The 25,887-nt window shown below is 51.6% G+C and overlaps 9 protein-coding genes across 9 annotated transcripts; 4 read left to right on the plus strand and 5 right to left on the minus strand.

Annotated features, from left to right (window-relative positions):
• Positions 1 to 1,242: 1,242 nt before the first annotated feature.
• Positions 1,243 to 2,096, minus strand: COCSADRAFT_87400 (uncharacterized protein; the record flags this gene model as incomplete). The annotated part of the gene is made up of 2 exons (XM_007700422.1): positions 1,243 to 1,827; positions 1,878 to 2,096. The coding sequence occupies 2 exons, from the start codon at positions 2,094 to 2,096 to the stop codon at positions 1,243 to 1,245; spliced, it is 804 nt and encodes a 267-aa protein (XP_007698612.1).
• Positions 2,097 to 4,061: 1,965 nt separating this feature from the next.
• On the minus strand, positions 4,062 to 5,245 carry COCSADRAFT_169952 (uncharacterized protein; the record flags this gene model as incomplete). The annotated part of the gene is made up of 8 exons (XM_007700423.1): positions 4,062 to 4,104; positions 4,151 to 4,327; positions 4,373 to 4,430; positions 4,484 to 4,517; positions 4,570 to 4,798; positions 4,845 to 4,880; positions 4,928 to 5,011; positions 5,058 to 5,245. The coding sequence occupies 8 exons, from the start codon at positions 5,243 to 5,245 to the stop codon at positions 4,062 to 4,064; spliced, it is 849 nt and encodes a 282-aa protein (XP_007698613.1).
• A 1,528-nt stretch (positions 5,246 to 6,773) lies between these two features.
• Positions 6,774 to 8,354, plus strand: COCSADRAFT_306086 (uncharacterized protein). The gene is made up of 3 exons (XM_007700424.1): positions 6,774 to 6,880; positions 6,933 to 7,163; positions 7,257 to 8,354. Exons 1-3 carry the CDS (start codon positions 6,863 to 6,865, stop codon positions 8,184 to 8,186), a joined length of 1,179 nt encoding a protein of 392 aa, XP_007698614.1. The 5' UTR covers positions 6,774 to 6,862; the 3' UTR covers positions 8,187 to 8,354.
• A 168-nt stretch (positions 8,355 to 8,522) lies between these two features.
• On the minus strand, positions 8,523 to 10,612 carry COCSADRAFT_86191 (uncharacterized protein; the record flags this gene model as incomplete). Its single annotated transcript, XM_007700425.1, has 3 exons — positions 8,523 to 9,620; positions 9,670 to 10,049; positions 10,117 to 10,612. The coding sequence occupies 3 exons, from the start codon at positions 10,610 to 10,612 to the stop codon at positions 8,523 to 8,525; spliced, it is 1,974 nt and encodes a 657-aa protein (XP_007698615.1).
• A 1,803-nt stretch (positions 10,613 to 12,415) lies between these two features.
• On the plus strand, positions 12,416 to 13,477 carry COCSADRAFT_86086 (uncharacterized protein; the record flags this gene model as incomplete). The annotated part of the gene is made up of 3 exons (XM_007700426.1): positions 12,416 to 12,487; positions 12,552 to 13,091; positions 13,145 to 13,477. Coding segments are annotated over 3 exons (945 nt in total), but the record flags the coding sequence as incomplete, so codon positions are not given.
• A 393-nt stretch (positions 13,478 to 13,870) lies between these two features.
• COCSADRAFT_35520 (uncharacterized protein) lies at positions 13,871 to 16,337 on the plus strand. The gene is made up of 3 exons (XM_007700141.1): positions 13,871 to 14,087; positions 14,180 to 14,312; positions 14,390 to 16,337. Exons 1-3 carry the CDS (start codon positions 14,003 to 14,005, stop codon positions 16,197 to 16,199), a joined length of 2,028 nt encoding a protein of 675 aa, XP_007698331.1. The 5' UTR covers positions 13,871 to 14,002; the 3' UTR covers positions 16,200 to 16,337.
• Positions 16,338 to 16,381: 44 nt separating this feature from the next.
• On the minus strand, positions 16,382 to 17,806 carry COCSADRAFT_169957 (uncharacterized protein; the record flags this gene model as incomplete). Its single annotated transcript, XM_007700427.1, has 3 exons — positions 16,382 to 17,293; positions 17,351 to 17,577; positions 17,782 to 17,806. 3 exons carry the CDS (start codon positions 17,804 to 17,806, stop codon positions 16,382 to 16,384), a joined length of 1,164 nt encoding a protein of 387 aa, XP_007698617.1.
• A 255-nt stretch (positions 17,807 to 18,061) lies between these two features.
• Positions 18,062 to 20,140, plus strand: COCSADRAFT_306126 (uncharacterized protein). Its single transcript, XM_007700428.1, has 3 exons — positions 18,062 to 18,249; positions 18,298 to 19,143; positions 19,197 to 20,140. Exons 1-3 carry the CDS (start codon positions 18,235 to 18,237, stop codon positions 19,992 to 19,994), a joined length of 1,659 nt encoding a protein of 552 aa, XP_007698618.1. The 5' UTR covers positions 18,062 to 18,234; the 3' UTR covers positions 19,995 to 20,140.
• A 548-nt stretch (positions 20,141 to 20,688) lies between these two features.
• On the minus strand, positions 20,689 to 23,186 carry COCSADRAFT_86777 (carbohydrate-binding module family 18 protein; the record flags this gene model as incomplete). The annotated part of the gene is made up of 2 exons (XM_007700429.1): positions 20,689 to 22,984; positions 23,041 to 23,186. 2 exons carry the CDS (start codon positions 23,184 to 23,186, stop codon positions 20,689 to 20,691), a joined length of 2,442 nt encoding a protein of 813 aa, XP_007698619.1.
• Between the last annotated feature and the right edge of the window lie 2,701 nt (positions 23,187 to 25,887).

Below are 25,887 nucleotides of genomic sequence, written 5' to 3' on the forward strand. Positions count from 1 at the left end.
AGGGGGCCCGTCTGCGTGCTGAGTGGTCAGACGCCCGAATACATGAAGCGTTTGACATGATGACCAGGCAAAGAGTGGCCTGTCACAGGTGACGATGTGGAACTGCGCGGATCATCCATGTCTGCATGGAAGCGTTTGAGATGACAGGATGGTCGCGGGCCCCACCGGGACGCGGGGCGGTATCGATACTGGGAAGTAGGTAGTAGGTCGATCAGTGCTGGCACATGGAGCATTGCAGCAGAGAGGAAACGGCAATTTGCGTGCTTCGTTGTTGGGCGCACTTGATGCGCCTCATTCATAACGGTCGACATGGATGCAGCAGGCGCATTGTCGTTGAACCGTCAGCACGGAGGGCGACACATCGCCGCCGGGACGATGCGGCGCATTGGCAACGTCTAACAGCCTAAGGGGCCTTCGTACTGCCAGATCCTGATACCTCGGGTCTGGCTTTGCACGTGATGTGTACACGACGCGTTTCAGCACTCCCAAAGAGCAGCCTTCGGGTCGATTGAGAAACTATGCCTGACACTGGCTTTGCCCCACCACTGCGCAAGCATGCATGATGTACCTGTGGCTCTCGGACCCGCACTATCACCTTTGTCCGCTCTAGACACAGTACTCAGTTGCATGTCTTCTGGCTGCCCGAAAATCCGTCCAGAATCGCGTGCTTTGGCCACGAGTGAGACGACGATGATGATGATGATGACGATGACGACGATGATGTGTCTTACAAATTATGGGCCGGGCGTGCCTTGCATGTGCTCGACCACAGCGGATAGATTGAGTGGCTGGGCGTAGGCCGTGCTAGCTTAATATGACAGCCCTTCATACTTTGGATGAGCAAGTCTAGTCCAATGGATGGAGAAACGGACGGCATGGACATGAGTTCACGAAACATTATAGGGCTGATTTCAAGCATAGTATCAATGGGTTTCCATTGCTCCGTCGTATCACCATAAAGCCGCTGTTCCGATTAGGAAGCGCCGGTATGCTAGGTCGTCCCCATATATGAACATACCCAAGTATAGATCTCCCACCCCTTTTCTACTGCATACAAAGCCCAGTGCTCTGTGTCCAAACACTACATAGGATCCTCATCCAATTCGGTAGACGTCTGGCGGTGTAAAATACAAAAGCCCCCATGCGCCATCGCTAATGACTGGTCGCTCTCAAAAGCCGACCATTTTGCTTAGAAAAAAACAGTACATGTACAAGAAAAAGATATATGGGGGTATCGTTCCATCACTGGAAAAAGTAAAGTAAAAACATTAGGACGAGTGTGATCGTAGGCGTAAGTGATACGCTTGTTGTAGGTGCGGCGCTTTTGATGGGAGCTGCCGTAACATCGAGGAAATTAGTGCCACACGCTATTGAGATTTGGTGTGCGGCCGAAGCATACGTTTTAGCAAGGGGCTGCGAGGCATTGTTGCTGTAAGATGCGAACACACCCATTGCTGACTTCAGACATGAATTGCAAGTTGGCCGTGATCCAGCTGGAAGTTCCTGTCCAACTGGCAGGTAGTATGGGTATGCGTCGCCAGGGGACGTTGTGTTGGTGACGGCGCTTGCAAAGCAGTAGTTGCCGTCTTTGCCGTGCAGGCAACTTGCCTGATATGACGGCAAGTAAGCAACCAAGCCATTATAAGCCTGTATCACCATGGGATTGTCGCTCTCGTAGTCTGCTTTGCACGCGTCGGCCAAAAGGATTTCCGTGGCATATTTGTCCATGACGGGCTTGCATTGGGGCGCGCTGGCCCCGCAAGTCGCGTCGAGTGTCTGAGTAATGCGAAGGGTGGATTTGGAGGCATCGAAGAAACTGCTGGATGTCTGCAGGCGGTCAGATTCTCGTTCAAATACAGGAGCACAGACTCAATTACCTGTAGTAGCAACGAGAAAGGATGGCAGTTTTTGAAATCCTCGTTTTGGCGCATGTTGTTCAGAAACTTTGCACAGGCATTGGTAAAGTTGTTGGACAGGGCAGAATCAAAGGCCGCGGGGACGGAGAAATCGCCACTGGAAGCATTGGGATCGGTGCCGAGGGCTCGTTTGGATGGCGGGGATGAGCGGATGGCATCGTGGCCCTGTAGAGGAGGCATCAATCGCAGCGCCTTGGGGTGGTGGGTAAGATGAGGGTGCAGCGCCGATCCAAGGTCGTCTTCCACGAACAGCACTGATCGATCACCATGGGCTCTGGTCACGAGTGCGGGAGCAGCCAGGGAACTGCAGGATAGAAATACAACGAGCAGCAGGAGCAGCGCGCGGACACGGCAACCGAGCCTTGGTGCCAGGCGCTGATATATGGGCACACAGCGCCAGTGGTTCTCGTGTTTCTTGTGGACGGTTTGCAGGGGGGAATGGTGCGACGGGATCGCTAGTGATTCGGGAGTACGAGCAGATTGGGAAACCATTTTAATAGATGGGCGGGCGATCCGATATTTAATATCCAGGGAATTGCAGCAGCTTCATGCAGCCCATGGCCGTCTCTCCTTTTGATAATGCCTGACAGGCGACTCACACACCCACTCGGCTGACAGCCTGCGTAAGTATGTATATCCTTTGGTTCCGATGTTTCGCTCCGGGTACCTGCAGCAGCAGCCCAAGTGTCGGACGCTTTTTTAGCGGGTCGCCAGGGGTTGTCAACGGCGATGGGGGGAAAAAGCAAAGATTGACAAGCAGTTGGTGCAACTTGGTCGTGGGTGTCGATCGTCGTCCAAACAACCGTTTAATAAAACAGTCTTGCTGCGTCCAGAAGACAGTCAGGCACGGGAGCAGCCAGCCCTTATGATGACTGCCATGGGGCGTGAGAATTATTGCACGCCACGCCCCCATGGCGGACATGCTAACTTGCGCCACGCATTTGTCCCGTTGCCATGCGGGACCTTTGGATTTGACTGCTGGCAGCCGGCTATGATAGGCCGGGGATCCATCGGTCAGTGCATTGCAATATCTAGTAACTAGCCCGGACGGTGTTCTGGCCAGAAAAACCGGACGCCCTCATTCTTGCGTGGCCGAGACCCAATACGGCCCGCCAAGCCACTTCACCCTTGCATGGCAATAGAACTTAGTATTTGGTCCACCACTTGCGCATAACTTCTCTCCCCCAACGACTGCCGGCCCTTATGGACGAGGGCTATTGCAGTGAGAGTCTTAGCCTCTCGCCCAGGCCCATACAATATCGCAGAAGATGCTGGAAAGAGATGCCCGAACTCTGTCCTCAATCCTACATGGAATCCTTAACACGTCAATTTATTACCATCGCTATTATTGACAGCACGCTTTAGCGCTAACCTCGCCATCGGCCGTCCAAGCAGAAATCTCGCCATCGTCCTGTCCTGTCATCCAACACTCTATGTACACCATATCGCCAAGCCAATAAGCCACTCCGCACACACGCCCCTTTCTGCTCCATGCCGTCATGTCCGCTCGACCTATCTCTACCACTACCTCCCAAGCCCACACCATATACTCGCTTCAGCTGTCCACCACCACTCTGCAAAATCAAGCTGAGCTACCAGACTAGCCAACCATTACTCTCTCCAACTCGTTATGTAGACAGCCACAGGAGCCCTAGTGGTCAGCACGCTTACCCGTAATTCCATCTCGTCCTGGCCTGGCTGCTAAGGCTGCAGCGTGCACCTAGTCAGTCATCCTCCGTTTCTATCAGCATGCACCCGCTGCAGACTTTTCCACCCACCTTCAGTTCCCTGATCCGGCAAGGTTTTCTGCACCAAAGCTGCCATCGCTTCCTTCTCTCTCGGATTCGTCAAGGGCATTCAGGTTGCCATCCTTGTTGACCTCATAGTGCTCACCCTTCGGCTCTCCACAATAACAAAATCGACACAGTCATTCCCGGCCGACCCGAACAACGTTGAAAAGTAATTAACATTCGACAAGGTACCCGCACTGGCATCACAAATCGACCGACCATCTGAAATCTCACTGCGCCCCTCACTTGCAACATTCCAACCTTACCTTCTTCATCTGTGTAAAGATCCGTGCAAAATCTTGGTCGTCTCATACTGGAACGCGTATGCTCATCAAAGCCTATTTGCACCCCTCTTTCAAGGAATTGCATCAGACAATCCAGAAGTCTCCCCATGATACCTGAATCGTATGTCAGCCAGGCAATGCATTTTAACACAGAACTTACATTTTGAACGCTGGTTCCCACACAGTGACGGCTTTTCTAGACACGTGACCATTGGCAAGCGTGGGTGGTTCGAGGAAGAAGTGCTTGTCTGCTGAACACTCCAATATCCTGCCATACAAGGTGTCGTCCTCGAGGAACTTCTCAAACCCGCTCACAACAGTGGATACAGGTGTTAAACTGCGGCCCGTCAATCAATCATTATGATACAGGATATATACCCACCATTCTGCCGATACGGCATCAATCAACCCCTGCGGTAAAATGGCCGTTTGCACAATGCCTGACACTTTTAATTCCTTTGCTCGGACGAGAGGATGTTTGGGTTATACTCACCAGGGCATACTGCATTGATCTGTATGTTTTCCTTCTGCTGTTTGTCAGTACAAACTCTACTACCCCGGTCTGCTCGTGAAACCCACGGCTTTCAGTATGCGTGCCGTCGCCCGTACAAAGTTGACAACAGCGGCTTTGGCTCCATCATACTCTGGAAAAGATTCGTGAGGAACTATCCCCGCAACACTGGCCGTAGCGATGATTTTGCCGCCGGCTACTTTGTTCTTGCGGAAGAAGTGAATCGCCAACTGTGTACCGTACACGACGCCTTTGTAGTCTACATCGGTACATAGCAGATCTGGCTTCGGTGGGATTCTCTCACAGTTAGTGAAAAAGAGCGGGTATCACAATGAGGTCTTACTTGTCGGATCCGCGGTGCTCAAAAATGAAGATTGAGCTACACTGGTTCAGCATTGATTGAAGCATGTCTCTAGCAGAACATGCCTTTTGTCAACGATGCCGGCATTGGCGCACAACGCATCTATTCTCCCATAGCGATCCCACACCTGTTGGAACATCTCGGCCTGACTTCTACAGTCAGTACTCGTGTCAGTCAACCTGGAAATGTGCACACCTATCATAGTCTGCCACATTACAGTTGTGGAAACTGGCAGCATCGCCTAGTTCTTCAGCAAGCTCACTGTTCTCTTGAATATCCACAATGGCTACCTTCCATCCCTTCTCTACAAGCCCCCTGGATATTCCCATCCCCATGCCACTGTTACCCCCTGTAACAATGGCGACTCGGTGTTCAATACCCATGTCTTGTCAAGGTGCGCGGCTTGGTAGAATAGTTCGACAAGGGAATCCTCGCTGTAAGAAGCTTGCAATTTGAGGTCAACAACTCGATTACGAACGCATAGGTCTCCGCCTCTTTAACGCTACCGGGGTTGGAGAGGGGTCCGGTGAGGGGTTGTTAGTAATGCGCGCTATTTCTCGGTTCACTGGTGCCACTACACCCGGATCCCGCAGGGTCAGCTCTGCTGGCTTTGCGCCGCTCGTCTCTTATTAGTCAACCCGTGTATATAGGATACGTTAGTGTGATACTCCTATTCCGTCCTTTGGGTTACCGTTGCTAGAGAAACCCACTTGCTTTGTTGTTTCTCGTTTTGTCTATTAATCGAGTGACTACCACAGAGCTCTAGGAAGAATACTTCAAGACGTAACCACCACCTTCAATCTTTCATAGAGTCAAATCTCTTTTTCTATCTGCAATATAGCACTCTTGCGTCGTTTTGATGATGTGCACGATCCAATCCAGCACTTATTATAATTCTCAACAAGGTCTGGATAAAGTTTTCCGTCAATCATCCGTTGGCAATTGTCAAATTCCTTCTGCCATATACTGCAAGCATCCTTGATATTGCCCGATTGTAAAAAAAAAAAAGCAAAATCAGGACTTCATCTGCATGTTATTCAACCTGGTAGGCGGGATGTTTGTAATAAACATGAAGCAGTTCCTTCAAGCAGTGCAATGATCCCGAATTCTAATCTTCTGGTACATGTCACCACCCCGATGCCAGATCTCAACATATGGTAGGTTAGTAGCCTGATTATGAGATCATATGCAGTTTGCAGTTGATGAGTACTTAAAATGCCTCTCTCCACATAGCGTGCAAGCCAAGTATTGCGGGGGTGCGGAATCATTTCCTCGGTTGTTGCTGGGAGATTACACAGTAGGTGCAATGTCTGCTGTGTTACAGGATCTACGAACCACGCGAATGAATATCAGCAAGGTAATCGGCGATTGTGATAGTAAGTGAATTCGCAAACAAAACGTTTACTACAAAAAGGTAAGATCAATGTGGGTCGACGAGCAAAGCACTTTTCCAAATAGTGTTATAGTAACCCTGTTTTAATTGCCCAACATTGCAGCACTAAGGGTTACTTTGCAGAACCAACCCTTCATTGTAATCTCGGCATCAAGTATCGCAACGCAAATAGCCATAAGTCGTTTCAACGAAAAAACGGAAGTTCAGATCTTGGGGCGATGCGTGTAATCAGGCGCTAGTCCCGACTCGGAAATACACGTAGACGCGCGCCATTTCAACATGGACTTGTTCAATGCGGGATCGACCGGTTCTAGACGTCCTAGCAGGGGGAGTACGGAGCAATTTTTGCGCCGAACCTTATACCAATTCAGCCTTTGTGTTGCAGCGGAGAAAAGTTGAAACATGAATGTGTTCGACGGACTTTCTAATTGCTGACAGCGCGTGCGATGACGTTAACCAACACATGCTTCTTCTTGGGCCTGCAGAGTGTTATTACCTAGGCACGTCAGCAGAAAATAATCTTGATCAAGTTCGGGCTCTTTTGCAACGCAATCAACCCCAGCCATTACCGCAATTTCAACACGGCTTGTAGTATACGACTTTAGCTATGGCGACCAAATCACTTGTACGGCTTCCTGTTGCCGACAGATGTACACAGCTACTAACCGATCACGCAGTACCTCGTTGCGCTTGCCGTGATAGGGCCGTATCTCTACGACCGCGGTGTCACGTTCTCGGGCATGCTGGCGAACCGGCCGGGGAAATTCGAGAACCTTAATCTGTTCAAAGAGCACCAAGTAAAGTTTGCCCAGCGGATGCGAAATTGCGAAGATGTCTTGATCGAGGAGGGGATGGGTGTTGCTTTCGTGAGCTGCAACCCAGGAAGAGACCAATGGAATACCGTCATGGTAAGGATAACCTCGGCGGCAATCTCTCAAGGAGGGCTGGCCAGAACAGTCGACGACCGATTCGAATAAGTAGCTGATTTGAAAGTTACGCAGGGCACATTTGCGCCGCCTCGCACAAAGACAAACAATCAAGACGACGCTCACATCTGGCTCTACGACTACTCCACGCCCAACCTTCCCGATTCCGCCGCCCTCAAACCCCTCACCCTCGTCGACTACCCCAACCCCACAGACTTCCACCCCTTAGGCATCGAATTCGACGCCCAAACCTCCACCCTCTACGTAATCAACCACTCCCGGCACTCAGGAAACACCCTCGATCTCTTCCAAATATCGCCCGGAAATGCCTCTGCACAATACATCAAGACGCTCACGCACCCCCTGCTGCGCACCCCAAATTCCATCCACAGCCTCGGCGCCGGCAAGCTGCTGATGACAAACGATCACTACATCGGCGCACTGACATCCCCTCTCCTCTCGAAAATCGAGACTTTTTCCAGCCTCCCCGGTGGCAGTGTCGTCTACGTGGATACGCACGAGCCCGCGCGCAGCAAGAAGCTAGCACATGTAGCGTTTGCGAATGGCATTGCTATGCTGAATTCGACGACTGTGGCTGTAGCGTCGACTGCGAAACCCGCGGTCTATCTCTACTCGTTTGATAAAGAGAACGTGGAGGTAAAGCTGGTCAAGCATATCCGGCTCCCCTTCATGGTCGATAACATTGCTGTTGATTCTGCTGGGAAGTTGCTGATGGCAGGGCACCCGTTTGCGCTCGGACTTATGGTTGTGAGTAAGGCGAGGGCGAGGTGCGATGAACAGGGTGGAGAGGAGGAGAGGAAGGCGTGTGAGTGTACGACGTCGAGTTGGGCGGCGGAGTGGAGTGAGGAGGAGGGTGTGAAGACGTTGTATAAGAATGATGGGAGCGAGTTTTGTAGTAGTTCGACTTTTGCGAGGGATGCGAAGAGGAATGTTAATATTGTTACGGGGTTGTATGAGAGGGGGTTGTTGGTGGCGAGGGGGTGAGAGGGTTGTCGAAGCGCTGGTCGTTGGGGGAGATGGGTGTGGTTTCAATGAAAGGTCGAGGTAGGTGTTTGGTATGCAGGGTATTGTTACATATCTTGAATTCAGGTCCGATTGTTCGGATTGTAGCTCATCTCGGCTTGCTGGGAGTTCCACGATGAGGGTGTTTGGGAACTGTAAAGTCACCAACAGCTACAACCTGAGAAGAAGGTTCGTCCTTCAAAACTAAACAGACAAAGGGACGCGTAGATGTAAAGATTGGCTCAACATTGAGACTGGAAATGGACCCGAACAGTCAAAGGCTGTTAAACTCTTCATAGCAAACGCCACTAGGTAACATCACACCCTACACAGTCTCCCATTCTGAGTCTGCACACCCTGCTCCCCATCCTCGACCTTCCACCTCTCACTCCCCACAGCAGTAGTAGCATAAAACACATCATTCGGATCCCACTTTCGCTTAATCTCGCTGAGTCTGGGGTAGTACCCACCATAGAACGATTCCTGCCAGTCCTTCTCATCAACATGCGCCTCATTTAAGTACGTACCACCGCCCTCAGAGACAGGCGAAATATCGCGCCAAGGCTGCAATATATTCTCCTGGAGATCCTTACTGGCGATGGCGAGAGCCTCTGGTGTAGAATGATCCAGGGACTTGTTGGTCGAAGTAACCATGAACATGCCGCACTCGCGCCACGCCGGGTGCACTGCATTGTTGGTATTTGCGTACTTCTTTGGTGCCTTATGGTATCCCAGGAGATGTTTGCCGGTAGACACGTGCTCCTTGATGAGTGCAAATGTCTGGTTGAATTTCTCTTGGAAGTTGCGCTTGGGGATGATTCGACTACCTGCCATGGAGTCGTCTCGTCCGATGGGGAAAGGGTTTACTCCCCAGGCGGCTTGGTAGGCTGAGTAGAATGAGCTATGTGCTTTGGCGATGTGAGGTTGGGTGAGGTTGATGTTTTTGGCATCTAGGTAGTCGAAGAAAGGCTTGACGACTTTGTTGTATGATTCCAAAGTGTGGTTCGGGGCGAAGATGTATCGTGCGCTGAGGAATGGAGCCGGAGTGTTGCCCATGATGAAGAAGGAATAGAAGCCTGCCTCGGCCCAGTCCAGGAAGAATTCGTAATATTTCTCGACGCCGTCCCAGAATGCTTCAAGACTGTTGTTGGTAGCGTCAAGGTAGAAGCTCGAACCGACCACGTTCAATCTGGGGTGTGCCCGAATGATGACTGATGTTACAATGGCGAATGTACCGCCACCGCCACCTCTCAGTGCCCAGAAAATATCCGGGTTTGAATCTTCTGATACGGTAATAAAGCGTCCATCCGCAGTGACGACTTGGAAAGCCACGACGTGATCAGCTGCCATGCCGTAGATGCCCGCCAACGGGTTTTGTCCTCCTCCTGTTATCATACCGCCGGCGTAACCGACACTCTAGAAACAATTAGTATGCTGTTCTAGAATCGGCAATGTAATCGCATACCCACGATACAGCCCCCAGTACCGTCACGCCATGCTTTTCCGCAGCCTCGTACACATGTCTGACAAGGACACCAGCAGAGAGTTTCAAGGCGGGTCCTGAATAACCAGGCCCCTCGTAATCTTGAATGAAGTCGATTTTGTTCATGTTGTGCATCCACAAGCTGAGAGCACCAGCACCAGTCGATTTTCCCAAGAAGCAATGCCCGGTGTTTTTAATAATGAGGCGAAGATTGGCGGCTCGAGCAAAGTTGACAGCAAGTTGGATTTGTGCCACGTTTGTTATCTTCACTGAGTATTCTGGGAAGCCGCCTAGAGTGCAGGATTTACCGGTGGTATCATTCTTTGGCATGCAAGTTCTGCCTTGGTAGATAGGCCACATGTCTGCACATTGCAAATCAAGTCAGTGAGAGATTGACAATCTAGTCTGAATGACTTTGGCCTTACTTACTAGAAGTTGGGTCATCTGTATGAAAGTATGCGTTGGTCCAGTTTGTGGAAACATCTGCACACCGTGCGGGGTCTTTCTTCCCCCATGTAGAATCGTAGCATGATGCTGCAACTGGCTTGGTTGGAATCAATGCTCCGCCAAGAAGAGCATTGAAGATATCCCAGACAGCTTTCTTAGGCCATGTTGCGTCTCCAGGAAAAGTCTTGCAAGCTGCAGAAGCAGCCCGTCGTACGTGTGCAGGGTTGGCAACACTGCTGTTGTCGAATGCGAAGTATTCCGCATATTCAACAGTAGCTTTGTCAGAGGCAAGTCGATCAATCACTGCATCGGTAAGCTGAAGAGTTTCAGCTTCTTGCAGCGCCGCGCCTGCTGGTGCAGTGAGAGGAACAGAGATGGCTGCTGGTTCGAGATCAAGGGATGGGGAAGGTTGAGCAAGAATAACCACTGGCGAGAAAGCCAAGAGGATACACGTGGCTACCCGGTGTGGTGGTGCCATGGCGAAGTGATCGAGATCTGAATACGATGTGATGGTAGTTGAGATAGGTAACAGAGCAAAAGGTGCTTCACCATTTATCTGTCTCTTTTAACCGGTCGACTACTACGTTCTCAAAGGACTTGTATTGCAGGTAGATTCGTGAATCATCTACCGATACTCTAGGCTCTGAAAAACACTCCAGTGCACTAATTATGTTATTGCCGAACGAGTGCAAAACGGCGAAGCGAAAGATGCAGCCTTGCGCAAGGCTCGCAGGAACAAGACAATGGCGGGACGAAAGATAGCATAGCTTACGGCATAGCATGCAAACAGGGAGTCGAGCCTTCAATTCCTTCGAAATGGGACTCATTCGCCACCACTGGCGGTAGTTGCTATCCAATCAAGGCAGTCGCCGCTGTAAGAACAGCATGTCCGAGGAGCAATGTGCATGCATTGATGCGGGCGCTGAATTATTACTTGACTTCCCGCACGACGCGAAATTATCCGCTCAAAGGATCAACAGCTTGGCATACTGTATGTTGAAGGGCTTATGGCATGAGAAGCTGCAGTACTGTGGCGCGGTTTTGAACACATGTTTCCTGATTAGTAGCTGTACTATGTACGTAGTATTAAACGATGAGAGAGCCGTAGTAATCCTGATTGTATCCAGACAACTTCATCAAGGTTCAATACCTCTGTTGTCTTATCGTGATACTAATCGTACCAATTGTAATTGGCGATTTTGAGCTGTATGTGCATATGTAAATGTAGGTATTCTGCTCTCCGAGGTAAGTAAGGTGTGTGTGGGGCTGGCGGAGCCTGGCACGGCACGCTTCGAGAGGTCCGACCCATCCGTTGAGTGCAACCGCCTCCCCTCAGCCAGCCGAGTTCTTGGCATAAACAGAGACATGCGAGAAGACCAGGTATCCGCTTCCATCACGCTGTATGACTGTAGACGGTGGGTGCGATTGGAGGAGGTACTATGCAAGGGATGTGCTGCGCCCTCGTTAACATCAACCCCGTGCTCACCCGCACCGCGCCGACCTAGCTCAGAAGCCACTTTCTTAACAGGATGCTCATCCATGTACCACCGATGAATTCTTCTAGTCAGTGTTGACTGGTACCATTGCGAATTGAGACTTCTTCGGTAGGACGGGAGATTCTGTCTAACAATGACGATATCAAGAATTGATGAGATGATGAATTGACGGTAACCTGCTTTGACAAAAGGCTATGAAGACATACGTTGAACCCGTTATGGCCTACAAAACGCCATATCGCCACATGCCCCAGCTTAATGAGCATTGAACAGAGCGTGATTAGACTTGTGATAGAATTAAAGGGATATCCGCTTGGAGAATCGCGGCGCTGTGTGATTATCCCCGAATCATGACTCGGACCTCTGATCAAAGAAGGTCGACTTAGAAGTCAGGACTTTTACATGCCTCATACTTGATTTCTATTGTTACCACATATTCATACTGCGTATCTCACATAGGCGATCATCTTTCCTGCCCATTATCTGCACTATGATGGGAACTGGCCTTCAGCCCGCGAACGTCGTACTCACTGTCTTACCTTTTTGCTTTCCCTTTCTTTCGTGATTGTCAGAGTATGGGGAAGGATCAAGGAGAACATATTTGCTATCGGTAAGACTCCTGCGGCTATCTCCTAAACTGAATATATGTTAATCAGCAAGCAATGTAGAAGATTGGCTTCTGGTCATTGCAGAAACAATACTGTGTGCACTCACATGTACCATGTATAAGTGTGTGTTAAAAACCTCGTTTAAGGAGATCGTTAGTGACCTCTGTACCAGACATCATCGTACCATATTCTAGATATCATGGAGAAGATATCCCAAAAGGAGCCGTCAAACAAAACGACCTACTTTTCGTGAGTCTCCGAAAGAAAACCAGTACCTTGGAAACATCATTTTGGACTGATGGAAATGACACAGTGGCGCTACATTAATAACATCCTTTATAACCCTATTTTCGGACTCGTGAAAATCTCATTCTTAATCACACTCTCGAAACTACGTTCCTGCAACTGTTGGATCATAGTAAGTCTCTGGACATTAATATCAGTGAACGCTCTTTTCATAATACTTGCCGTATTTGGAGGCACCTTCAAATGCTGGCCAATCCAAAAGGCATGGGAAACATCTATCCCCGGCTATTGCCCTCCTAGAGCCCCATACATCTTCAGTACCATTGGTACGACCATCGCAACCGATTTCCTTGTTGCTTTGATACCCGCATGGATTATTCACGATCTCCGGATGCCTCTGAAGAACAAATTGGCTGTAGTCATGTTCTTATCTCTTCCACTGGCAGTGACGGCAATTGGTTGCTGGCGCCTGCAGACGTTCATTGCAGTTTTCAGCTTACCCAAGGGCGCCAGTGAAGACCCTTACAATCTCCGAAATGCATTGACAATCATTGAGGGGAACCTTGGGGTTATCGCTGCTTGCGGACCGACGCCCAAATGGATCTTGGTGCGTGACTTTGGATATATAGTTCTTCAGGGACTACACTAATCAGACGTAAGGGTTGCTTCATTCCCTACTTCAATACTTCTCTTAGGTCGCATGTATACACGCCAAATTCACTGGCCAACCGCAGACATCGTGTGCGAGGGTATCTGCAAAGCCACAACGATATAGAGTTGCGAACAGATGTCCTTGTTGTTTCATATACACAAAGCACCAAGAATCCGTCCTGGAAAGTATGCAGAGATACAGGAAGTGCAAAGCAATGGCCTACTCTCGACGCAGAAAAGGGCACCAAGAAAACTACAACGGTAGAACTGGAATGTGAGCTGCTAGATATGAAGCCGGGGCAGGAATCGAAGAGACCCGAACCAACATTGTTCTACAATTAAAGACTAGCTATATGGATTCAGGAGAAACGCGGCAAATACCATCGGCTTATAAGTAAGCCCAAGATTCATACTTACTAATACCTACTATGTTGCTAAGCAAGTCGCGTGAAACGCCAGATACACGAGAAGTGAATCTACCGCACGATTGTGCAACTATGCAGCATTTTCGTCGTCCTTCCCACCAGTATCGACAATAAATACTGGAAGTAGTAATGGGACGACGAAGTTTTCTCAAACAAAAAATTACCAGATATCAGCCTCCCCAGATTGTTGCTGACTTTCGTTACGACAACCCCCCCAATTTCGCCCAGACAGGCAAAGCGTGACGATGGCTGGTGGCGTGGGGCTAGCTTCCGCCCCGGTGACATCCACACCTCCCGCTACCAAGTTCCAGCCAAGTCACGAGGCGGAAACATGATGCCGTAAAGCACCCTTTTTCTGTGTGATTTGCATGCCGCATCGAGACATAAGTCCGCCGACGGTTTCCGAAAAACTTTGCGAGCGAGAGGACCCGATGGCATGGAAATGTCTCCACTGAAGCGTCCAAGCGACGATGCGGACCATGAGGATGGGCGTCGGCCTGCTCCACGCACGCCGAGGATTAGAGCTTGTGAGTCGAAAGGAGCCCCCAACGACCCACACATACATATACGTCAAGCTGGCTGCCTTCGATCTTTATTTCTGACTTACAATGGACAACAGGTGCAGAGTGCAAGAGACACAAGATCAAATGCGAGCCAGTGGACAATGAGACAAAATGCGCAAAATGTCTAAGAAGCGGCACCGAATGCGTGCCGTACAACATGAACCAGCGCATTCTCGACGAAGATGCCGCGTAAATATACCCAGAAAGAAACCCTCTGCATGAAGAGTATTTGGTGCGAGAAAGAAGACTAATCAATTGTTTCGCAGTTGGAAAGCAAAGGCGTCTGCTGAAATGGCACGCATGCGCGCAGCGGTACAGCGTCTCCTTGCGCACAATAAACTCCCAGGCCTGGATAGCCCGCCAGCAGAATCGCCTCAACCGCCATCAGGACAGACTGTGACTGTGACACCGACTAATGTCATATCAGAGAGCGGTCACACTACGCTGTTAGTTCCGCCTCTAATGGATATGACGCGCGACAACTCTGTCGAACGCGATTCTGGCGAAGAATCTGGTTTAGTGACGGCACCCATGAGGAGTCTGTACGACCTGACGCGGATCCGGAACCTTCGGAGTAGCGCACGGTGGAAGCCCAACTCCAACTCTGTGGACGAGGACTTTATAGCTCAAGGCGTTGTGTCGTTGCGGGAAGCTGAAGAGCTGTTCCAGCGATACATGCAAGATATGCGGTTGTATCTATGGGCTGGCGTGCTGTTTCCATACAACTCACTAGGTGCAGTACGGCGCCACTCAACGCTGCTAACAGCAGCTGTCCTGACGATATCAGCGCTGCACACGCCGGGCCAGGATGAAGCGTTGCAAAAGTGCTACGGCATCTTTGTATCGCTAGTCTACAGTGCTGCGCTCGCGCGGCCCCAGAATCTCGACGACATACGTGCCTTGGCGCTTGCCGCATTCTACGTCCCAAATCTAAGCTGGAAACTCTCCGGAATTGCAATTAGGAATGCGGTAGAAATGAATCTGCATATGTCTTACCAGAAGCTTATGCGGGGCCATGAGGATCAGCGGGATAACGTCAGGCTGTGGCTTGCACTGTACGTATGCGACCACCAATTCAGTATCGCGTATGGACGCCCGTCAATGGTGCACGACGACGTTGCAGTCAAAAATATTGAACAGTTTCTTGACAGCCCCAAGACCACGCCTGGCGATATCAGGCTCGGAGCTCAAGTCACGCTCTTCAAGATCCTAACCGAAGCTTACGTTGTCTATGGCAGCGACCCAGAGCAACCACTTACAGAGCCCGACTTCCAGCAACTCCGCCTCTTCAACTTTGCCATTGAGCAGTGGCGCCTAGCATGGCAAGCAAAGTCCGCAGATAGCCCCGCAATAGGCTCATACCCCTCAAAAGGAGTAGTCCTATACTACCACTTCGCCCGCTTCCAACTAAACTCCCTCGCGCTGCGAGCCCTCCCCCCTCCCAACGCTACAACTTCAGAGTCCCTCTCATACGACCGCCGCGAAGCTGCCAACATCGCCATCACCGCGGCTACAAGCACCTTAACCCTCATCTTCGAAGAACCAGACCTCCGCCGCGCCATGACCGCCGTCCCCATCTTCACTCACACCATGCTCGCCTTCAGCGCTACCTTCCTCCTCAAAATCGCAAAAACCTGGGGAGGCGTCGCGCAAGCCCAGTCCCCCGAATGGGCCACCGAACCCCTAGGTCTCGGTCTAAATTTCAACATCAATCAAGTCTTATCGCTCTCCCGTCGCTCCGCCTCTTTTCTGTCAAAAGTAGCCGATACGCTGAACAAGAAACACATCACACGGCATATCGTGCAAGGGATTAATGATTTACTTAAACGTATTGATGTGGCTGCGGGAACGCCGTCGGCGAATGCGACGCACAATTTCACCGCGCCGTCGCCGGCTACGTCGCCGATTTTCGACCCGGTCAAGGCGGCTACACAGAACCATGAAGTCAGTGTTGATCCTGTGAATGAGTACAACATGTATGACTTGATTGGGTCGTATGGATTTGGGTTTGATGAGACGTTTTTGGGTCAGGGGGCACCGACGAATATGGGGTTTTGGCAAACGGAGCATTTTTGAAATCTTCTTTTTTTTACAGAGAGATCTTGGTTATGTATAGTGGTTTTTATAATATTTTTTGAGGGGTTTAAATGTTTTATCATATACACTCGCCTTTAGTTTGGCTATGGGGTTACTTTTCTTCTTCTTCTTCTTCTTCTTCTTCTTCTTCTTCTTCTTCTTCTTCTCCTCCTCCTTCCTTTTTAACTAGATTGCTCCATGCGACGCCATAGGCCTAGGAAGCCACCCCCGATGACCTGCTGACCGGCTTTGGGACGACATACCATGGCCCATTTTTCTTCTTCATCCTTGCCCTTGTTTAGAGCTGCTTCGAGCTCGCCATCTCTGGCGGCTTGCTCGGTCTCCGAGTCTTGACTTCTATTGCCTGATGGTGCTGAAGTCTGCTCTGTACTTGACTTTTGTAGAGTTGCTCTTGGCTTGACGGTGCGGACATCCCATTCACGGATTGTCCCTGCCCCAAGCTCGACGACTTGCTCGAGCACATATGGCATCTTTTGCTCGCGGATTGCTTCGACACACTCGGCAATCTGGGTTATACTGGGATTGAAGACGGCGAGCAGGCCGTTGACGTGCAGGACAGGAGCTACGTTGGGAAGGTGATGAGTTGGATTAGGAAGGTCGAGAAAGACGTGGCTCAGGAAGGGCTGCTGAGTTCTTCTCGCCGCTCTCTGCTTGGAAATCCAGTCGGATACGTCTCCTACGTGAAAGTCGACGTTTGCCGCATACATGCCGTGGCGGAAGCCTTCGACAATCTTCTTTGCGTGCTGAGAATACTTGGGCGATATGTCAAGCGTATGTAGAATGGCGCGTCGACTTTGCTTCCACAATTCTAAGTACGAGTACTGTAAATCACTCACAGATTCGCCGAGATAGACGGCGTCTTCTGGGCCGTCTTCACTGCCACTATAAGCGGGCGCTCTCGGAATTGGGGAATTCGCGGCATGTATAGCTCGCGAAAGATGGAGGGTCAAGGCTCCATGGCCGGTACCAGCTTCGAGTATCTCAAGCGGTGGGTCGGTGTTCAAGCCAGCAGAGGGCCTATCTACGTTGATGTCGAACAGGGAGACGATGAGGTTGGCATCGGAGGGGTAGATCTAGGCGCATTGGCATCGGAGAAACAGGTTGGGACTTTTAGAGTGAGGGGCACACACCGGAGTGACAAGACGGGGTGTAAGTCTGACATATTCGGCCAGTGTAGGATCATGGATGCGGTATGAGGCGCCTTTGTTGGATTGGATTATTTGGCGCGGCTGCCTGCCAATTATGTCGGCATGCTGAACGACGCCCAAATGTGTGCCTGTAGATTTTGAGGCTTGCAGCTTAACAAGACGGCCATCGTGGGTATCCTTCTTCTCGCGCAAAAGCACCAGGTCGCCTTCTGCGCAATTGTGAGCTGCGTCGGGTCCGAGTGGCCAGAGGTCTTGCCTTTGAACGTGCGACGCAAGCCAGAGCCACTTGTAAAGTGGCGAGCAGGCGTTTTCAAGGGAAGACGTTGCAGGAGGTGGAGGGGGGAATGTCGCATGGCTTTGTGAAAGAAGAAAGGTGCAGATGCGGCGCGGAGGTGAGGTCTTCTCCGCAATACCACTAGTTACTATCAAGCGAGACATGAATTCAGTGGTGCCCAGCACGTGTGACTAGAAAGATGCTTGCTTAGCTTTGGTGCATCGTACAGAAATGTACTACATGTGTATTTTGTTCTGAGATGCACAGTTTGCTGGAGTTATTCCACTAAAAATTATTCGTGTACGTATCGCCAGTCTTGCCAACCCCTGTCATGCCATTGACCATCCCGAGACTGCATCCCAGCAGCCTAGAGCCAAGCACCGTTGCCCGCATCCCACTCTCACCCACCAACACATCACCTTACCTAACTTATTGGCTTGCGCTTGCGCCTCTCCTCCTATATTTGTGGTTCAACATATCCGAAAAAAGGCGCCGTACCATGGACATGAGTCCGACCTGCTGCCAAGCAACCCTCTCCTAGACACATCTCTGGCTTCATGACCCTTCACTCGCACCCTCGACGGCCTCCACCATGACGCGCCGAATAGTAGGTACACCAACGCCGCACCACTTTGCTACCTGCTCACCACCATAGGTCCGCACGGGCATCCAGCTCGTCGCCCTTACCATCCTCCTCTCCCTTACAGTCTTCTTCCTCGACAATCGCTACCGAGTCCTCCCCCAGTCTGTCCACAGCCACCTACCTCTCCACCACGATGGCCTCGTCATAACCGATATTACCGTGCAGACCTGCTCGAAAATCAACCCACTATCCAAGTGCATGCTAGACCAAAAGATATGGCATCGCATAGAAAAGGATCTCTACCTCAACAAGGGTTGGGTTGGCAGGGCATATGTACACGTCAAGCGGAAGAGGGAAGAGGAGCTAGGCGCTGAAGACAAGGTCATAATCGATGTTCGCACAGGCAAACTCGACCCTTCCATTGGCGAAAAGGCGCAAGCGTCTGAAAAATGGGAGTCGAGACCGGCAGGCGTCTGGATCAAGAGATCGCTCAAGCGCCATGCCAGCGACTCCAAAAAAGCCGTAACAGCCGTCGACATCTTGTTTGGCGCCGATGCCGTAGAGCCTCGACCTGGCTGGGCCTTGGTCAAGAATGGTCCTCTGCACTTGGATAGCAGCAAGGACAGTGCAGAGCCGCGCCTCACTATACGGCGCGGTCGAGCCGTCAAGCTTGAGAAGCCGATACCAAAGATTAGGAAGGATGGCAAGTTCAAGATTATGCAGATATCCGACTTGCACCTCAGCACTGGTCTCGGCAAATGTAGAGACGAAGAGCCCAAAGGCGCAAATGGCGGACACTGCGATGCCGATCCTAGAACAATCGAGTTTGTCGAGAGGGTGCTCGACGACGAGAAGCCCGACATGGTTGTCTTGTCTGGCGACCAGATCAACGGAGATACGGCCCCAGATGTTCAAAGCGTGAGACAATCTCCCCGCCTTGCCCATCATGTGCAATACTGACACTGCTGCAGGCCATGTTCAAGATTGTGGACCCGCTTGCTGAGCGCAAGATACCCTACGCCGCCATCTTCGGTAACCACGACGATGAAGGCACTCTCTCGCGCCACGCACAAATGGATCTCTATGACTCTCTACCCTATTCCGTCAGTGAACCAGGCACCAACACGATTGACGGCGTTGGCAACTACTTTGTCGAGATCCAAGCACACAGCAGCAAGCACTCGGCCCTAACCCTCTGGTTCCTCGACACGCACTCGTACTCGCCCGACGAAACGCACTACCGAGGCTACGACTGGATCAAGCCCAACCAAATCGAATGGTTCAAAACCACGGCCGAAAGCCTCAAAGAAGCGCACCGCCACTACACGCACAAGCACCTCGACATGGCCTTCATCCACATCCCCTTACCCGAATACGGCGACCGCGACAACGACCGCGTCGGCAACTGGACCGAACCCATTACTGCGCCAGCATTCAACACGCACTTCAAAGACGCCCTCGTCGAATTCAACATCAAATCCGTCTCGTGCGGCCACGACCACGTAAACGACTACTGTTCCCTCGCCAAGGACCCTACTACCGGTGAACCCCAAATCTGGATGTGCTATGCGGGTGGCAGTGGGTTTGGCGGCTATGGCGGCTACAACCATTTCCATCGCCGCCTCCGCGTGTTTGAAATTGATACGAATCAAGCGCGCATTGTGACGTGGAAGAGGCTTGAGTATGGGGATTTGGACAAGAAGCTGGATTTACAGATTATTGTGGATTCTGGACACGTTATGCCGATTCAGGTGGGCAATCAGGAGTGAGCCAGATATCATTGTTTTCTTTCTTTCTTTTCTCTTCTTCTTCTGTTTTCTCTTGAGAAAATGGATTGATACTAGGGAAGTGTTTTGGGCGTGGATGGAATGTTCATACATGCCTTGATTGCATTTGTGAAAATGGATTTAAAATGGGACTTTTTCTACTTCTCTTCTCTTGTGTTCTTCTGGGGAGTGGGGGGAATGTAAGGTCTTGTGTATACCATGATATTCGTGTTTGAGATGTTTAGTTGAGAAGAAAAATGTAACACGGATAAATGAATAGCAAAAGGAGTAGATATGAACTCAAATGTTGCATGTCACCACTCTTATCATCAACACAATTCAACAAATCGCACAAACAGTTGCACTTTATTTATCAGATTTCTTCATTTGTTTCTTCAATCTTCGACATCATTGTCATTGTCATGCTTATGTAAAGCGAACAATCATGCCTCTATAGTAGTTCTAATCTGCGCACACCCAAAAGATCACATCTTCTTGGGCATGCAAAAGAAGAGTGAAGAATAAGAAACGAGGTCGAAGGCGCATACAGGATAACCCCCAAAGCATCCAAGACCTTGTACAATACGACATTTTGCTCGTGGATTTCCATCTCTTCTTGTCCGCCCCCTTTCCTCTCCATTTACAAGAAGGAGGAAAGAAAAACACACACCGTACCCTCGGTTCAGTCTTCGGCCGCTTATGAGACCTGGATGAACTGGCCCATGGCAGGGACACCGTCGACAAGGACGTAGACGACATAAGGACCAGCAGGAGCAACAGCCTTGTTGGGAGGCATGGTGACGGTGATGCTCTGGGCAGTGGCGCCGGCCTTGAAGCCGGTGGTGTCGAGGAAGGCCATGCGGTGACCCATGTGCAGAGAGTGGGTAACGAATCCACCGTAGTAGAGGGTGACCTTGACTTCCTTGGCATTGGCGGGAGCAGTAAACTTGATGTTGAAGGTGGTGTTGACCTTGAGTTGCTTGCTGGAGATCTGGACGTTGGAAGGACGGGTAGGGTTGCCCTGGAGGTAAGGAGGAGTGTAGATCTCGTTGCGGAACTCGGTGATGTAAGGGTTCTTAGCGTCAGCCTTGAGGATAGGCTGCTCAACGGGGTTGGAACCGGAGATGAGCAGAGTACCGTCGAGGAGGAGAAGGGCAACACTGTGGTAGAGACGAGCAATGGTGGACTTGGGGCCGGTGGTGAAGCGCTTGCCCTTGGGCTGGTTGGGGTCGTAGAGAAGGACCTCAAGAGCGGGATCACGAGCAACACCGAAACCTTGGGCACCCTCTTGAGCACCGTTGACCCAGACGACGGTACCGTCGGGAAGAAGAGTACCTTCAACCATACCACGGCCCTCGGGCATAGAGTCCATCTCCCACTGTGGGTTAGCATCAAGAGGCCTGATGCGGCCGCAGGAAGCGTCGCCAGGAGCAGTAATGTCTTGGTAAGGACCACCACCGCAGATGATGATGTCAGCGTTCCAGTCATTGGCGCTGGACAGAGGAAGCATGACGGATCCACCAGTGTTGGGGTAGGTGCGGTAGGTACCGGGGAGGTCGGGCATCATGCGGACAACGGTGCCAGTCTCGACCTTGAAGATCTCAGCGGACTTGGAGACGGCGACGAAAACGTTGCCATCCTTCAACAAGTGCATGAAGGGGTACATGTAGTAGGGCTGGTTCTTGCTGAGAATCTCCATGTTATAGCTCTTGCCACGAGGAGTACCATCGGCGTTAAGGATCTCGTAGGTAGGGTTGTTGTTCTCGGGCTTGGTGGGGTCGAGACCGTTCTTGGAGCCAGATGCGACGAAGATGGAGTCGTCGGGCATGATCTGGACGGAGGCGTACCAGCGGGGAGTGTCGAGAAGCTGACCAGGCTCGACCCAGGCCTTTCCGTTCTTGGAAGCATCAGTGGAGGAGCGCTCGAGGTAACGGATACCCTTGAAACCATCGCCAACAGTAGGGTCAATGAAGTCAAGAGGAGCGTTTCCACCGAGGGAGACGAAGCGACCGTCAGCAAGGAAGATACCACCAGAGCAGAAGGCATTGGTCTTGTAGGCAAGGGGAACCAACTCGCCGGTGACAGGGTCCCACTCAGAGGAGTAGGCATACTGGCCGTTGGGAAGCTTGAGCTCAGTGTAGTTCTCGACCTTGTCAAGGAAGACAACACGACCATTGGGCATGAGACCAGCGTGCATAGCAGGGACACCAGATCGGCCCTTGAGGGCGATGGTTCCAGGCTTAGCAGCAACAGGCGCCGGGCTGGCACCAGGGGCGGGGACAGTAGGGGCTTGGTTGCAAGGACCGCTCTGGCAACCTTCTCCGCAGTGGGAAGTTGTGTTACCACAGTAGCCGTACATGCTGCAGCAGCTGCCCTGGGCCCAGCTTCCGCAAACAGTGTTGCCGAACTTGGCACCGCAGCTTCCATCAGTAGTGGGGATTCCATTGGGGTTGCTGGGAGTGGTTGGCTTTCCCATTACAGGCTCGCCAGAGGTGGTAGTCGAGGGAGGGCGGGTACCGGTGGCGGCAGTAGGCTTAGGATCGTTTTGAGGAGTTCCGTCCTTGCAACCATTCTGGCAGCCATTGGCCTTGAGGCAGTGACCGTCAGTGCTACCGCAGTATCCGTACTCAGAGCAGCAGCCACCGTAGGCGCCCTTGGCATCGCAGGAAGCGCCGCCAAAGTCCTTTCCACAGCGGCCGTCGTCCCTGGCGCCAGAGTTGGCAGGGGTGGCAGCAGTAGAGGCCTTGGGGGCATTGTCGCAACCGGATTGGCATCCCTTTGAGCAGTGGGCTGCGGTGTTGCCACACCAGCCGTACTCGGAGCAGCAAGTGCCCGTGTAGACTTTGCTGTTGGGGTCGCAGAGCAAGTTGCCGTTTTGAGGGCCGCACTTGCCATCCTGGGAGTACTTGTTGTTTTGCCTCTTGGTAGGAGCGAAAAGCAAGCTAGAACGGGATACAACCTTGGAGTAGGGGCTAGCATCATCGGGAACACAACTGGAAGGCGTTAGATGGGGCGTCGACGGGATGAGTGAATGGACGGATGTACTTACGTGTTGTTCGCTGTGCAGTGCTGGCCAGTCAAGCAGGTGTGGATAGTGGGGTCAGTGTAGTTGCAGGTGGGGTTGACCCAGAAGAAGTTGATGTTGGCCGAGGCCGCGCCAACGAGCAGGCCAAGGCCGTAAACCGAAGACCTCATGGTTGTGGCTAGGCTAGAGGAGCGCGTGTAAGCCAACGCACGATAAAATAATCAGGTGGCCATGGAGACGGTGGTGGAAAGGGACCAATGCAGAAAACATTGAGTCGCAGGCAGTGCATGAGGGGCCGTGCTGTAATGGTTTGGGGTGGATAGGGTAGTGGTCATGTGTGTGTGTGTGTGATCAGAAGACATGTAGTCTTCAAAACACATGACTTGTTTGGAACGAAACACAAATGCCCGATACATGTCCATGTGCCAGGAATCCGTGGACGGCAGGCAACAAACATGTTTTGCGTACGGGGGAGAGACAGAGAGAGAGAGAGAGAGAGGGAGGGTGGTGTGAAAAGAAAGCACTTACATCGAAACAGTCCAGAAGAATTAATAATTATTAGGGGGATATGTTACCCGGACTGGTAGGATACAGGAGGGGACGCTGGAAACGAGTGACAGCTGTCCTAGGGGAACGAGTGTGGTTGACAAACGAAGGACGAGGTGGGCGGGTTTGTAGGCGGGCGGCCGTGGGCTCAAGTAGCTGTGGAGGAAACGGGATATACGAGGCGCGGTGAGCTAGGTTAGTCATGGGCTCGGCCGCGAATGAGCCCCGGTCGGGCAACGACAGACAAGACCGGCCATCTGGAGGCGCGGGCCAATGACGGTATGGATGCAAGGTTGCCGTGCAGCCTTAAGGGGCCCGCGTCGTGGTTGGATCATGGCGGGGAGTGGGCGTGTGGATTTTCTATTTCTGGGCACAGGGATTGGCTGACGACGCCCACCGCGACGGAAAGCGGCAGCTGCTGGGCCGGGCAGACGACCCTCCTGTGGGGGAGGGTAAGCAGCTTGTCCCTTTTGATCGTATCCAAGGGGACATGTGTATATGCGCGACTGGGTTGTACAACAATAGCAACAATAATAACAGCAATACTCCTTTGACGGGCGAAGCGCTGAGCAGGCAAGGCTGTCTGTTCGGCTGCAACGGCGGTGCGCTGTCACCAAGCCGGTCGGCTGCACTCAAGCCTTTCGCTTCCTAGCTAAGCTTCACGCGCATGCAAAATGCAACTGCAGAAATTGCGCCTTGGGCCAATCACATCAGCCACATCGCCACTGCCCCTTCCCCTTCAGGCCTAGCGCCTCCTCTCTGCCCCTGACCAGAATTCTGCGACCAACTCCAAGCCTCCAAGACTTTGTACGTCCTGTTCGCATTGTCACTGACGTACAATAATGCCGTTGGCTTCGGCGCCGACACCCACTGGCTTGGAGCAAGCCAACAGTACTTGCAATTTGACCACGCGCTGTGATGTGCTGTGCTGTGCTCTCCTGCTGCGCTGTCCCTACCCTTCACCTCCGCCAATTGCCGGATTCCAGCATGAACCACGACGACCACGACGACACCTCCGACTAGTGGCCTGAGCGGAACAAAATACAATAGTCTCCTGCTGCATATCCTATAAGCTTAGTGACATGCGCCGCCTTCATCCGTCGGGCGATCGCGCCAGCACTATGATGCAAAGCCTGGCAGCCTCACGAGTTGGATCAGATGAAACTTCGTACCTGGGAAATTGGCCTTGGGGCCGCAAATTCCAATATGCAAACAACACACGCCTTGCCAAGTCTGGCCGCCTGTCAGCCCCACAACTGTTCAATCTGTCCTGTTATTTCCATCCATGCTCGCTCGACACATGGAAATTTGGCCGATGCCCCAGAAAGCCCGAGGAGATGCTTCTGTGACGCTTCCATCACGCCCTACAGGCCCTCCCCCCGTCGTTCTTTCCCTGGGTTCGTGCTTTCGCCCACTTACTTGCTGTCTAGTCACCTGATACCCGCCTGACAAAATAGTCTTGCTCCTCTTTCTCTCCTGTCTTGTAGCACGTACAAGTACAAACGTACAATACTACACTTGCCCTGTGCCCCCCTCACTCACCGTACCAAACTCTGGCAGCCGCCCAGCCTACCATCGGCCCGCCTCCGACCACCCGTCCACCAAAATCCCGCTTACACCAGCCTTTTTTTTAACGCATCAAGACATTTTAGGCGTCTGACACCCCCGCCCGCGCGTCCCCCGTATAAGCACTCTTCCTCCAAGCCACGCCCGACCCGTCCTCACTTACCATTCCCCTCTTGCCCCAGCCACCACAATCCAACAACCACCGATTACGCCTTCCTCCCCGCGAAAAAAAAAAGCTTAGTTGCGCCACAAACCAAGCAAATCAAACCTAATAGGGAAAAAAATCAACTAAACAATAACTCTCTGTGAACAAAAAGGCGTCTCGCATGCGCGCCTGTCATGATGAATTGTCTCCCCGATCCTGCTCGTACTACTAACGAATCCGCAATACGAGAAACTAAATTATGCCCACTGGTGGGTCACCTCTCTTCTGCCGCCGCTTCCACACGGGTTCGCGTCATGCCTACTCTTTTTGGCATTGCGCGGCACTTTTTTCTTTTCTTTTTTTGTCGCTCGCTCGCTCGCTCGTTCGCTTAGCGGGAGGAGATGGGGGAGGAGATGTAGATTCCCTTGTGCGGCGTTTTTATTATAGTAAATATTGACCTCGTGATAATGGGGAAAAGTGCGTTTGCTTCCCCTCCCCTTGTGTATACACATGTGCCCAACATGTATGCGGGTGGGGGTGTTGCATCCCGCTGTAACCTTTAGTGACGACGATCTGTGTTCTTTTTTGAATATGATATGCACAATACGTGGATT

Source organism: Bipolaris sorokiniana, assembly GCF_000338995.1.
Source record: "Bipolaris sorokiniana ND90Pr unplaced genomic scaffold COCSAscaffold_5, whole genome shotgun sequence".
In the NCBI taxonomy this organism is placed as follows: domain Eukaryota; kingdom Fungi; phylum Ascomycota; class Dothideomycetes; order Pleosporales; family Pleosporaceae; genus Bipolaris; species Bipolaris sorokiniana.

Bases quoted from the DNA above. Each gene is read 5' to 3' on its own strand.
- COCSADRAFT_306086 (XM_007700424.1), top strand. The intron at 7,164-7,256 runs GTAAGGATAACC...AAAGTTACGCAG, and splicing joins ACCAATGGAATACCGTCATG to GGCACATTTGCGCCGCCTCG.
- COCSADRAFT_35520 (XM_007700141.1), top strand. From the start codon at position 14,003: ATGTCTCCACTGAAGCGTCCAAGCGACGATGCGGACCATGAGGATGGG. The intron at 14,088-14,179 runs GTGAGTCGAAAG...AATGGACAACAG, and splicing joins CACGCCGAGGATTAGAGCTT to GTGCAGAGTGCAAGAGACAC. The intron at 14,313-14,389 runs GTAAATATACCC...ATTGTTTCGCAG, and splicing joins ATTCTCGACGAAGATGCCGC to TTGGAAAGCAAAGGCGTCTG.
- COCSADRAFT_306126 (XM_007700428.1), top strand. The intron at 19,144-19,196 runs GTGAGACAATCT...ACACTGCTGCAG, and splicing joins CGGCCCCAGATGTTCAAAGC to GCCATGTTCAAGATTGTGGA.